This window comes from Entelurus aequoreus, linkage group LG17 (genome assembly GCF_033978785.1).
Source record: "Entelurus aequoreus isolate RoL-2023_Sb linkage group LG17, RoL_Eaeq_v1.1, whole genome shotgun sequence".
In the NCBI taxonomy this organism is placed as follows: domain Eukaryota; kingdom Metazoa; phylum Chordata; class Actinopteri; order Syngnathiformes; family Syngnathidae; genus Entelurus; species Entelurus aequoreus.
Genome location: NC_084747.1, coordinates 14,584,218 through 14,597,825, shown reverse-complemented (window position 1 = coordinate 14,597,825; position 13,608 = coordinate 14,584,218). Strand labels below are relative to the sequence as shown.

Sequence of the window (13,608 nt, the reverse complement as noted above, 5' to 3'; positions counted from 1 at the left end):
ACATTTTCTTCTATGTACTGTATGTGTGTGTAGTAGGGTTGTACAGTATACTGCTACTAATAAAGTATTGCGGTACTAATCAATTGAAATCGGTACTATAGCACCTTTGAAAAGTACCGGTACCGTTCTTTCATCTGAATGCCGCTGTGTGGCGGTGACTACAGGGCCGAGGCTGATCTGCGGTCCACTCCAAGGTTTCTCATTGTCATCCCATCGGGTTGAGTTTTTTTCTTGCCCTAATGTGGGATCTGAGCCAAGGATGTCGTTGTGGCTTGTGCAGCCCTTTGAGACACTCTTGATTTAGGGCTATATAAGTAAACATTGATTGATTGATTGATTGATTGATAATATGGAAAATTGTAAATTGATCTTTGAGTGCAACAAGAAAAGCCCAATGTGTTTAATGCCATTTAATTTATATTTTAACCTTGTAAAAAATTTATTTGATTGTGAGTGTTTAATGGAGTGTAATATTGACATTTTTCGTAGTTCCTTTTCTTTGGAAAAGTATCTATACATTTAGTACCGTAACTAAATTATTGGTATCGGGCAACCCTAGTGTGTAGTGTTTCATGGCCATTCATTTAGTGCCTTGCCAGAATGATGGATCAATGTTTACATGACTTGTCATAGACTCAGAAAAGTCCAACTTGAATCACAGAAAGTAAAAATAATTTGCTTCGATGGACATTAGGATACTACAAACTAACAGTGGGGAAAAAGTCAATATTGAAATACATCGCAAAACTAAAAAATATCATATCTATCTCAAAGAAATCTGTAGTTAAGAAGTAGAGGACTTTTTTAGATATTAAATGCAAGAAACTGGACCCACTTTCTGTACAATTGCAGTCATCATTTTATTTACTTTGTTTTTTGATACAATTTGTCCAATAAATTATAACTGTCTTTAAGTGTATATACATACATTTATTTTAAGTAGTTTTTTACATTAGTGACTTTATAAAAATTACAGTAAAACTCCATGTCACAATATTGCAATAGACTATTGTATCGTGACTCAAGTACCGTGATACATAGTTTATCATGAAGTCCTTGCCAATACCTCGTCTAGGGCTGGACAATTATGGCAAAACATAATAATCACAATTATTTTGAGGGATTTTGGAATCACGATAAATAACACCATTATTTATTAAAATTAAAACGTAAAAACAGTACCACCAACATTCAATTTTAATTATAATCTAAAAAGAACAACCAGATATACATTACTAACAAATAACACGTAAAATTAAAATCATAGTAACAATAAATTAAAATGACTATAGCAATATGAAAAACAAATCTAATTCAGGTTTTCTGTTTAAATGTTTCTGAATTCCGTTTCTTACCTCTCACACTTATTTTAATACAATAGATTGTTTGCTTTTTTTGTCATAAATAACATTTTCTAAAATCAATCAACCAAAGCGGAAAGTGTGAGTTTTGAGAAAACTTGAGGCTGTAAAATAAAGAAATCCCCTCAAGTTGCGACTGCTTTCCTGTTTGTACATTGATCTTACATCGTGATGCCGTTCACAACAACACAAGAAGGGTTTTGTGGTGTATGGATTGTTCTTGCTAGCTTTAGCATTATAGTTTAGTCGCTGTTTCAAGTGGCCGTCTCCACATTGTTTAGTTCAGGACAGGGTGGTTGAGTGTTTCGGGGATGAACGAGGGGTACCGGACACATTATTGTCCCAAACAAATGTTCCTTCTCCTCACAATGACAACATTTCACTCACATTTATGTCCATTTCCGTGAAATTCTGCATTTAACAGCAGATTCTGTTTTAGTGGTCAATTCCGAAGTTACTTTAAAGCAAAAATCATGTGGTCGTACTTTTTTGTTGAGTTCAGTGATTACTGATTAGACATACTAGCACTGTGTCAAATAAAAAGTAGCACATTCTAGTAGACATGGTCTTTTTTTCAATCATACGCTCACTCATCCCTTTAACCGTTACACGCTCAAGAATGTGCATGCACGTTCATCTTTTTTTTACAACAACGTTTTTATGACCGGTCGTATTTGAAATTGAGATTAAAATCTGATTAATTGTCCAGCCCTAACTCAGCCCTACTAAGAACTAGAAAATACAATTAAAAAATGCTCAAAATCAAATCTTGGCGCAACAACATCATTTTAATCTTTCACTAGCTGCTACAGTGTTTACAAGATGGAGGATGACTTAGAGATAGTGGTTGTTATGTCCACTCTAACATCCATCCAATAACTTGATAGACTCGATGAATAACTTATCTTAGTAATGCTAGCTGAATATATTATTTGTGGCATTTGCCCAAAACAGGAAAGAGGAACTTTTTCTGTTACTTAACGACACGACAAACAGTACAGAGACTTTGTTAAATGTGACAAAATACTCGCGTTACCTCAAAACCACGACATGATGAAAATCAAAACACACCCAAGGAGCCTAACAGAGTTGTTGTCCAAAGACCGTCTATGATAAGCAGTCCTGAAGACAGCCAGAAATTACATGGAAGAATTTTTGATAGTTTGATGTACGCACTTCTGTCAGCTCTACTGCGCCTGATGCAAAATAAGTCCATCTACCTTCCCCCCAAAAAGAGTTACATTTTCTCCAGCTGTGGTTCATTACCACAAACACTTTTCAGATGACAATTTCATGGACTGCAACATTTGCACTACTCTCAACAAAACAGGCACATCGATTGCGTTTTAAGAAGCACTTTTATTGATATTGTTTGGTACTTGTTTATTTTTTTCATTTATTTAGGTGTTATTTATGTTGTTAGAAAATGCTATTTCATTTGAATACCCGTATCATACCCTCGTGAAAGTTGTCTTTTCAAATTTGGGGCTTTGTTTAATTTCAGACACATTTTTAACATAAACTATCTGTTATTAAAACATATCATACCGTAACACCACCAAAGGAATTCAATACTTTTTTTTTTAATAGAAAAACAAGATAAGAACTAGAAAGAAATACAAATATTTAAAGGGGCTCAGATGTTTGCAACTTGCTCTTAGTTACATTTTTAAACCAAAAATATAACAAAAACACTACCAGCTATCTTATTTTACCATTAGTGCTTGAACACAGCATACATTTTTTATTTTCTTGTTCTTTATTACCTCCAATCCTCTGCAGGTTGATGTAGACATGTGGTCCAGTCTTCTCTTCACACACTGCACATCTCTTACTCTTCCCCAACATCTCTTCTTTCACATCATTATTTTCTTTACACAAGCGCTTGTTTTGCTCTTCCACTTTCTTCATTTGACTTTTGCATTCTTTCATCTCCTCTGATGTGAACTCCACTGCCTTCTTCAAGCTAACAATCATGGCGGCTCTTTCTTTACATTCTTCAACAAGGTCGGCTAATTTAGACTTTAAGGGCTTGAAATAGTTTTCAAATGACAAAACCTCAAGTCACTCACCTTCATCTTTCGTCTTTATCTCCGTTGGTGATTTGCTGGAAGTTGGTGGCGCTGATTCTCTTTCATGTTCTCTTTTAGCGGACGTCGCCATCTTAGCATAGCAGTAGTCGTCCATCTTCTATCACGTCTTCAATCTTCACTTCAGATATCGCTCCAAACTCAATGCACGTTTCGTGACTTTGGAAAATACCAATTGAGATATTTGTTGCTATATTTGCTGTGAATCATATGACTTTAAGATCGTGAACTCGAAAAATCTCCGAACAACCATAGCCTGCGGTCTTGGTTTCCAGTACATTTGCGCATGTGCTAGAAGTCAGCAACTTCCGTTTCCTACTCCACAGCAGTTATTTTTCCAAAATAAAGGCATTTTAATCTTGTTTTAAAGCAATGGTTTGCAAAAGTACCTAACATCAAATAATGGACAACTACTGTTTGAAAATTTAAAAAAAATATATACAAGCACGTGCACAGACTTTTTCCATGGCTGTTGTTCAAACCAGAAAAAGGGCATACATCGAAGAAAAAATTCATACATTTTAAACACTACAAGAAACACATAAATATTTTTCAAGCTACTTAGTTGTTTTAGTTAAAAAACCTTTAGAAAGTCAAATGATTACTCTGAATAAAGAAGAAAAGCACTAAGAGTGTAGATCTCCACCAGGACCAATCCTATTGTTCACGTGCTACTAAATTGTGTGCCATCTCATGTGTATCGTGTGCTGGTATGACAATAAACTTCCATGAATCCTGTAAAACACCAGACAGTTAGTAATATGGTTTCACATAAAAATGTTGGTGAAACTGCTCATTTCTACCTAGCGATAGGTGGCTCTAACTGTAGTGCTAATCACTCACCAGCAGAAAGCCCTCATCGCACTGCTAATCAATAACTACCATCTTAGGCACTTAACATCACTAATCGCCAGTTAACAGCTATCATGCTAAATGTCAACTATCTTAAATGCAAACATGAAAACAAGACACATTAACGTCTTTCCCCATTGCAAACATCATAACCCAATCCAAACTTATATAAACACATAACTGTCTGAGCATATAAGATATTCAATTGTGTTACATCGCAATTTATTATATTGAAATTAGCCATGTGATTAAGATGGGCACGGTCTGACCAATCACAAGTCAGTAGGAGGTGCTTTGTTCTCGTGTTTGGAGAAAGCCGAAGAGCGATTGTCAGCCTGACATTGATGTGTCTCTGAGAACTGAACACATTTTTACAACTTATAACAAAATGTGTTTATACAGTAACCTGCTCACATGAGTCACATTACAGCAGGGGTGTCAAACTCATTTTAGCTCAGGGGCCGCATGGAGGAAAATCTATTTCCACGTGGGCGGGACGGGTAAAATCATGGCATGATAACAGAAAAATATGACTATGACAACATCAGATTGTTTTCTTTATTTTACTTTGGCCCAAAATAGAACAAGCACTTTCTGAAAATGTACATATCACAAATAATCATCTTTTCCCATGAATTGATTAACGTGGACCCCGACTTAAACAAGTTGAAAAACTTATTAGGGTGTTACCATTTAGTGGTCAATTGTACGGAATATGTACTGTACTGTGCAATCTACTAAAACAAATTTCAATTAATCAAAACAGAACACTTCAAGTTAGTTAAAAATTCTGAAGAAAAAATGGCAAAATTTAAAAACGCATTGAAGAACACAATGAACTTAGACTTAAAGGCCTACTGAAACCCACTACTACCGACCACGCAGTCTGATAGTTTATATATCAATGATGAAATCTTAACATTGCAACACATGCCAATACGGCCGGGTTAACTTATAAAGTGACATTTAAAATTTCCCGGGAAATATCCGGCTGAAACGTCGCGGTATGATGACGTATGCGCGTGACGAAGGCAGTTGAACGCGTCATCTTGGAATAGGTCCCTCCCAATTTAAACAGCTCTGTTTTAATCGCTAATTTCCACAGTATTCAGGACATCTGTGTTGGTGAATCTTTTGGAAATTTGTTCAATTAACAATGGAGACTGCAAAAAAGAGAGTTGTAGGGAAGCGGTGTGTTGCTGCTGGATGTAGCAACACAAACCAAAACACAACCGGTGTTTCATTGTTTCTTTTCCCAAAAGATGGCGGCCAAGCTTTACTATGGAACAAAGAAGTCAAGCGAACACGGTTGGATTGGACGACACATACGAAGTACAGTGTATTATGCAGCGAACATTTCGAAAGATCATGTTTCGAAGAGGGTCCCTTGCGAATGGCAGAAATGGGAATCAGCACTCGTCGACTCGTGCTGAAGAAAGGTGCGAAGCCAACTATTTTCGATAGACCACGGACAAGTCCGGAGCACCCGACCCCCTCCACAAGCGGACAGACTGGGCACATGAGGTCTGCATTTGCCAAAAGGGAAAGGAAGAGGGTAAGAATCTTGATATCCAGTTTTCATAGTCAGACTACACTGTTCCAATATCCATTTCTTTGTTCTCAATTGTTGAAACCCCCCCACCTCCACACCCCGGATTGTAAATAATGTAAATAATTCAATGTGATTATCTTGTGTGATGACTGTATTATGATGATAGTATATATATGATAGTATATATCTGTATCATGAATCAATTTAAGTGGACCCCGACTTAAACAAGTTGAAAAACTTATTGGGGTGGTACCATTTAGTGGTCAATTGTACGGAATATGTACTTCACTGTGCAACCTACTAATAAAAGTCTCAATCAATCAACCAAAACTAACACACACAGTCATAGACTACTCCAGTGGTTCTCAACCTTTTTTCAGTGATTTTCCCCTGTGAACATTTTTTTAATTCAAGTACCCCCTAATCAGAGCAAAGCATTTTTGGTTGAAAAAAAGAAAAAAAATACAGCACTATGTCATCAGTTTCTGATTTATTAAATTGTATAACAGTGCAAGATATTGCTAATTTGTAGTGGTCTTTCTTGAACTATTTGGAAAAAAAGATATAAAAATAACTAAAAACTTGTTGAAAAATAAACAAGTGATTCAATTATAAATAATATTTTGTACACATAGAAGTAATCATCAACTTAAAGTGCCCTCTTTGGGGATTGTAATAGAGATCCATCTGGATTCATGAACTTAATTCTAAACATTTATTTTGTTGAAGTATTATTCAATAAATATATTTATAAAGGATTTTTGAATTGTTGCTATTTTTATAATATTTAAAAAAAAATCTCTCGTACCCCTTGGCATACCTTCAAGTATCCCCAAGGGTATGCGTACCCCCATTTGAGAACCACTGGACTACTCCATGAACAATGAAATAAATTAACAATAAAATAGTCTACATATAATTATTGCTTCAAGTTCTAGTCAAGTTCTTCTGCAGTATAAAGTATCGTACATTTACTGACATTACTGTCAATAGTGTCAATACTGTCAATAGATTACAATAGACAATAATATAAAGTATTGTACATTTGTACATTTACAGACAATAGATCAGATCATGGACAGTACGACTACGGCATCAGTGGCGGATGCGGTGGATGAACCAATGGCAATGGCACTAGATTTGCCTGATGAGGAGGGCGATCAAGATCAGGTTCGATTTGTTTTCCTAATCAATGTTCAAATGGATTACAGTTCAAGCCCAATCCAAAAGTATTCATAATTAATGTAAATGAGGTATCCATATTACATGTAGCTGTTTCTCCATTTCCAGGGAAATACAAGAGAACAAGGATGCCAGACGGACTGGGTACCGATTGGGACAGCACCAACAGCAATGACCAGTAGCAAGAGCACCCAAACAGGGAAAATACATCATAGATCAAAGGGTATGTCTATTTCGGTGACGAACATGATTCTGCACATCACAGTACACATTGCACGCTGCCTGTGCAGAGTAGAGTAGACAGATAAATTAGGTGATTCAAAGACAATAATTATTATGTGATTCTAGTTTAATTTTAACAGATTATATAAAACAACTTGTGCTTGATTTTATTGCTAGGACACCAGGTGACCCCAGATATCCTCGAGAGGGTTAGAGCTCGGCCGGCCAGGGTTAGTGAAGTCCCATTGTCAAGTGTAGCAGCTCCATCTGACAGCCCCGAGATGCAGACTAACATAGCAGCTCCAGGTGTGTCTGGAATGCAAGCCAAGCTACGACCACCTCCTGCATTGTTTGATGAAGGACCAGCATCAAGTCCCACTGCGCCTTTTGTTGGTGGTTCTTCCGATGACAGCTATGTGCCGAGTGAGTCAACGACATCGGATCCGTGTCAATCTGACGGGTCGCCAGATCGCCCATGTACTCACCAGATGCATGAAGAGGGCTGCCACAAGGAACCGAAGTACATCATCTTTGAGTCGTGCCTCCAGAGTCTCGTCAAGTGGTGTCACTGTCCAGTCTGTGGCAGCCAGGACATAAGCCCTTCTTGGGATTCGAACGGTACACAGCTGACCATGACTCTTCAATGTGCATCATGTGACCAGAGGAGTAGTTGGAGCAGCCAGCCAAACATTGGCCCTTATGCCGCGGGCAACATCCTGCTGTCTGCTGGCATCCTCTTCGCTGGGGCATCTTCTGGCAAGGTGTTGCAAGTGCTGAACAGCATCGGAGTGGTCACGTATGTGAAGAGGACATTTTTCAACCACCAGGAGCTCATCCTGCAGCCAGCCATCAAAAAGGTGTGGGAGGAACAGCAACGGACGCACCTCACCATGCTGCAGGTGGAAGGCCGACCCCTCGTCCTTGGTGGTGATGGGCGAGCAGACAGTCCGGGACACAGCGCCAAGTTCGGTACCTACACCACAATGGAGCTTGTGGCCAATGTGGTTCTCGACCTTCAGGTTGTACAGGTACGACCATATAATCTCACTAAAACACTAGTAACACAATAAGCAGATAAGGGATTTTCCAGAATTATCCTAGTAAATTTGTCTAATAACATTAACCATTTCAATGTATACTAAGCCCCTTTTTCATTTTTTTCTTTGCTCATTCCTTTTCTGTTATATATATTTCAGAGCAACGAATGTCTTGGCAGCTACCATATGGAGATGGAAGGACTGAAGAGGATGGTGGAACTGCTGATCAGCTGGGACCTGGATGTCGGGGTGCTGGTGACAGACAGACACAGACAGATCGCTAAATGGATTCGTGAAAACATGCCCAATACACGGCACTGCTATGACATCTGGCATGTTGCAAAATGTTAGTTGGATTATTTGTATGCATGACAAGTTGTGAAGTAGTGTGTACATATCAGTGATCAGATGAATGCGATATTGTATTTAATCCACAAATTTCTGTTTTTTTCTGTTTGTAGCCATCGGAAAGAAACTGAAGGCCATCGCCAAGCATAAGGACTGTGAAGACCTGAAGCCCTGGGTGCAAAGTATAATCAACCACCTCTACTGGGCAGCAGTGTCTACACCGCCTGGAGAGGGGGAACTTCTGGTTGCCAAGTGGAAGTCTGTGGAGCGACACATTCAGAACATCCACAAGGACCATGGCGACCTCTTCCCAATTTGTACTCATGGACAACTGCAACGGCAAAAGAAATGGCTCAAACAAAGTGAGTAGGCAAATAAGTTGCCCGAAAGCAGTGAGGGACTAGCAGTATTTTCCTGCACATCTTTTGAAAGTCAAAAAATTCAGATAAACTTGTAAGTAAATAACCAGTTTAAGTTGACTGGAACATTTTTGTAGAAACGTTGTTCTATTTTAAATTTATGTTTAGGTTCACGCTCAGCAGTGAAACTGGAGGAGGTGGTCAACAACAAGTCCCTGCTAAAAGATATCGCCATGCTGTCGGGTGAACACCAGACTTCCAAGGTGGAGGCGTTCCATAGCCTTGTCATACAGGTGAGAATTAGACTGATCGCCTGTAGGTGGTGTCGGTGGTTACCACCTGCCACTAGGACTTTGGTGGCCAGGGAGCAAAATACTAGAGCATACTAAATGAAGCCTTGATACAGTCAGTGTAAGCAAGAGAATGTTGGAGGTCCAACATAGTGGCTGGCATCTTGGTGAGAAAGATTGCAAACAATTCTGGCGTGGTGTTAACATTGAAAACAAAACAGCTTCATTGCTGCAGGAGATCAAGCTTTAATAGCTGACTATTAACAGTTTAATACACAAACATTTGTATTCAAATTTACAAACAATTTATAAATTTACACACACATTGTATGGACGCATGACTGAATAAAGTGTCTTTTATCTTATACAGTTCGCACCGAAAATGTATGTCTTCTCATACATCGGAATGCTGTGCAGGTATGTTTCCACACTAATCTAAGTGTCACTAGTGTGTGCCATACTTTAGTACTAATTATTACATTATTCTGTTACCACACCTAGGAACCTGCTTGCTGGGCTGCACTGGAACGAAAATTCGAGCCGCCCTATAGCCACTACACAAGCGGGTGCTGAGCGCTATGCAGTACGCTACCCGAAGTATAAAGCAGGGGGCCATGTGGTCAAGAAAATCGCGACAGAGCCAACATACCGTAAGTGTAGAGGACACAAAACATGTAAACACTTGACACTTTGTATCATGATAATAATACTGTCAAGTTTCACTCTCCATGAGTATATTATGTTGTGAGCAGGAACATGTACAATTGTATTTTGCAGGCTACGTAGATGACTTGATCAGGGAGGTTGTTGCTGGCTGCAGACAGACCCCTGACGAGAGAACACCACTCAGCGTCACTGTGGATGTGCCTCCCTTCCTCTGCGATGAACTGGAGAAGCCAGACAAGGAGGAAGCCATCGCCAAGCACAGGAGTCGCTTCGGTAAGTGTGAAATGCCCTCCCGGTAACAGTTAGAGATGCTACCTCAGTAGAAGCATTTAAGTCCCATCTTAAAACTCATTTGTATACTCTAGCCTTTAAATAGACCCCCTTTTTAGACCAGTTGATCTGCCGTTTCTTTTCTTTTCTCCTCTGCCCCCCCCCCACGTGGAGGGGTTATTCCGGTGACCATGGATAAAGTGCTGGCTGTCCAGAGTTGGGACCCGGGGTATACCGCTCGCCTGTGCATCGGTTGGGGACATCTGCGCTGCTGACCCGTCTCCGCTCGGGGTGGCCTCCTGCTGGCTCCACTGGACCCTCACTAATATGTTAGACCCACTCGACATCCATTGCTTTCGGTCTCCCCTAGAGGGGGGGGGTTACCCACATATGCGGTCCTCTCCAAGGTTTCTCATAGTCATTCACATCGACGTCCTACTGGGGTGAGTTTTCCTTGCCCGTGTGTGGGCTCTGTACCGAGGATGTCGTTGTGGCTTGTACAGCCCTTTGAGACATTTGTGATTTAGTGCTATATAAATAAACATTGATTGATTGACTGATTGATTGATTGATTGATTTTATTGATTAAGTACAGTGGCCATGTAGATTCTGTTGCAGTCACTGCACGTCTTGGAACCCCGTGTAGTCCATCGATGGGAATGTTGTCCTAATCTTATGTACTACACAAGCTGGTAGTACCACCCTTATGTCCTTTCCCAGATATCCCCAGCAGAAGCGGACAAACTGTCGATAGGCTGTGTGTCGTCTCCGCCTGCAAGTAGCAAATGATGGCAGCTGTTATTATCCGGACATGGATACACAGTGACTCACTGTTCTCTGAGATTCAAAAGACATTGTCATGCATTCTATTCATTTGTCATTTACTGTTGCAGTAAATTGTAAATATTGTTGACATCTACGGTCCATCTATGTAATACTTCTATGATATATAATGTCATGTGCATTGTAGCACAGTACATTTCACAGAATAAGAATAAGATAAGAAAGTGCTCATTCTGACTTATCTTCCAAAGGTTGATAGAATAAAGAATTATTTAAACTTATTAGTGCCTCACTCATTTTGCTGTTGCTGCAGCATGCCATATTGCTGTTTGTAGGCGTTATACGCTGTCTGCAGCACCCATTCATCCAGACACACAGATGGAAAGCCATGGTGGTCTATGATGCACGTCTTCACCCCCTCCTCCTCCATCGTTCTGGTCACTGCCTCTATTTCACTACAGCAGACACACTCAGCCACTGTCTCCATGTTCACACAGTTTTGACATGTACACCTGGAAATAGAAATGTTCATAATATTTGTAAATCAATTCATATTATTGACACCTGCAATCTGCAAACATGTGGAATAATTAATATTATCATTGTCTTGTTGTGGATCTTATTAATCTGCATGCATATTTTTAGTATTGCCGGTATATGGAGCTGTGGCCCATAGAAATAATGGGTAATTAATTAGGTTTGACATTGTGTCAATGATAGATACTTAGTGTATAGATAGGCCTGGGGTGTAAGTTGTAACACTAACAGTAACACATTGTGTCAATGATAGATACTTAGTGTATAGATAGGCCTGGGGTGTAAGTTGTAACACTAACAGTAACAGTGCAAGACTAGGCCACAAACTAAAACTAGTCTATAAATAAATAACATATTACCATTCTGTATTCTCAAGGCGATCTATGTCGTGTGCTCCTCCAGCATCAATAGCAGCAGCGTCCTCCTGACCGTCTTCATCAGCGTCGGGTTCAAAGCGATATGGCTCTATCCCTCTCACAGCTTCTTCCCTATCTGAATCGCTTCCACTCCCCACTAGTCCTTCACTTGCACTTTCCTCATCCACAAATCTTTCATCCTCGCTCAAATTAATGGAGAAATCGTCGCTATCTCGGTCAGAATCGCTCTCAGATCTGGCGGCCATCATTGCAAACAATAGGGAGCTTTGCGGATATGTTCAATTGTCCACGTCACGCTACTTCCGGTAGGGGCAAGGCTTTTTTTTGTCAGATACCAAAAGTTGCTATCTTTATCGTCGTTTTTCTATTCTAAATCCTTTCAGCAAAAATATGGCAATATCGCGAAATGATCAAGTATGACACATAGAATAGATCTGCTATCCCCGTTTAAATAAAAAAATTTCATTTCAGTAGGCCTTTAATCTCAGTGTTTCTACAAAGCAATTCAACCGTAAGTCACAAGCCGTCTAGAATTTAACAAAAAAAAATAAAAATAAAGCATGAATAAAAACTATTCTATGTATCAACTACCTCATTTGTCATTTCCACATATTAATCCTGTGCTAACTCAACAAACCATACAAACTGAGGTAGAAACTACTCAAGTGGGTTGAGTTACTTCCTGCATTCTATGCATCTCTGTGAGAGAATATAGGATATACTTTCTGTCAAAAAGGATGACGTCATATACATTTAATACAAAAAAACTAAAGTCCTGCCCCCTAAATTCCGGCGAAAAGGGGTACGTAGTGTCACATTTACATTGTAACACAGAAGGATGAATAAAACACAACAGTAAAATACACCTTAAAAGGAGTGCAGAATATATCACCTAAAATACGAACATGTAATAAATAAATAAAAAGGATAAAACAAGAAATAAAAACAACCAAGATATCCTGTCTAACTGGATTTGAATGCCAGGGAGTACAAATGTGTTTTTAGCCTAGATTTAAATTGGCTCAGAGACTGGGAGGACCTAATAGATAATGGAAAGTTGTTCCATAGTCTGGGCCCTGCCACTGAAAAGGCTCTATCTCCTCTGGTTTTTAGCCTAGTTTTTGGGACAAGTTTGTAATATTGTTGTTTTAGGAAAGCATTAAATCCATGAAGATACTGAAAATAGTGAGTGAATGAATGCCAACGTACATGAAGCACATACAGTACATGGATGGTTTGCAGTAGTTAAAAGTACAAGTAAAATTACATAACTTATCCGTGACGTGTACAAACGCACACATGTGCAAGATGTACAGGTCAGTGTAATACAAATCATCAACTTAAGAAAATGTGACAACAAAAGAAACTTCACAAACATATAAAACGTCTTCAAATAAAGGTAAATACACACAGCTAGTTTGATAAACCATTACAATTATATTAACATCAATCTATTATTTGGGTATCATGATCCTGGCTTCAATGTGAAAACACTTACAGTGTTGATTACCTTTAAAAATAGACTTTCATGTGCACATGAATATGTTGCTATAAGAGTTTAATGCTGTCTTGTGGTGACTGTTTTATACCATAAGGAGAACATATGCCCGGACGGTAGCAGTAGTACAATCACATTGCAATCTATTTATTATTAGAATGATTACACGGTATATGGAGAGATT

General features: G+C 39.0%; 2 protein-coding genes across 2 annotated transcripts in view; one reads left to right on the top strand and one right to left on the bottom strand.

Moving 5' to 3' along the window:
- Positions 1-10,790, top strand: part of LOC133632464 (uncharacterized) — a 508,815-nt gene extending 498,025 nt beyond the window's left edge. Inside the window, exons 3-12 of the mRNA XM_062024885.1 lie at positions 5,566-5,858; positions 6,915-7,025; positions 7,146-7,260; positions 7,437-8,287; positions 8,456-8,642; positions 8,758-9,006; positions 9,172-9,296; positions 9,664-9,710; positions 9,795-9,943; positions 10,071-10,790. Coding sequence (XP_061880869.1) covers positions 5,566-5,858; positions 6,915-7,025; positions 7,146-7,260; positions 7,437-8,287; positions 8,456-8,642; positions 8,758-9,006; positions 9,172-9,296; positions 9,664-9,710; positions 9,795-9,943; positions 10,071-10,258 — 2,315 coding nt within the window. The 3' untranslated portion in view covers positions 10,259-10,790. The remainder of the gene's footprint in view (positions 1-5,565; positions 5,859-6,914; positions 7,026-7,145; positions 7,261-7,436; positions 8,288-8,455; positions 8,643-8,757; positions 9,007-9,171; positions 9,297-9,663; positions 9,711-9,794; positions 9,944-10,070) is intronic.
- LOC133632560 (uncharacterized) lies at positions 9,883-12,207 on the bottom strand. Its single transcript, XM_062025032.1, has 3 exons — positions 11,909-12,207; positions 11,306-11,524; positions 9,883-11,001 (listed from the first exon to the last, which is right to left on the bottom strand). The coding sequence occupies exons 1-3, from the start codon at positions 12,172-12,174 to the stop codon at positions 10,848-10,850; spliced, it is 639 nt and encodes a 212-aa protein (XP_061881016.1). The 5' UTR covers positions 12,175-12,207; the 3' UTR covers positions 9,883-10,847.
- Between the last annotated feature and the right edge of the window lie 1,401 nt (positions 12,208-13,608).

Excerpts from the sequence above, each read along its gene's own strand:
- LOC133632560 (XM_062025032.1), bottom strand. The coding sequence starts at position 12,174 with ATGATGGCCGCCAGATCTGAGAGCGATTCTGACCGAGATAGCGACGAT. Across the intron at positions 11,525-11,908 it reads CGCCTTGAGAATACAGAATG|GTGTACATGTCAAAACTGTG; the intron begins GTAATATGTTAT and ends TTCTATTTCCAG. Across the intron at positions 11,002-11,305 it reads CTGCAGCAACAGCAAAATGA|GCGGAGACGACACACAGCCT; the intron begins GTGAGGCACTAA and ends TGCTACTTGCAG.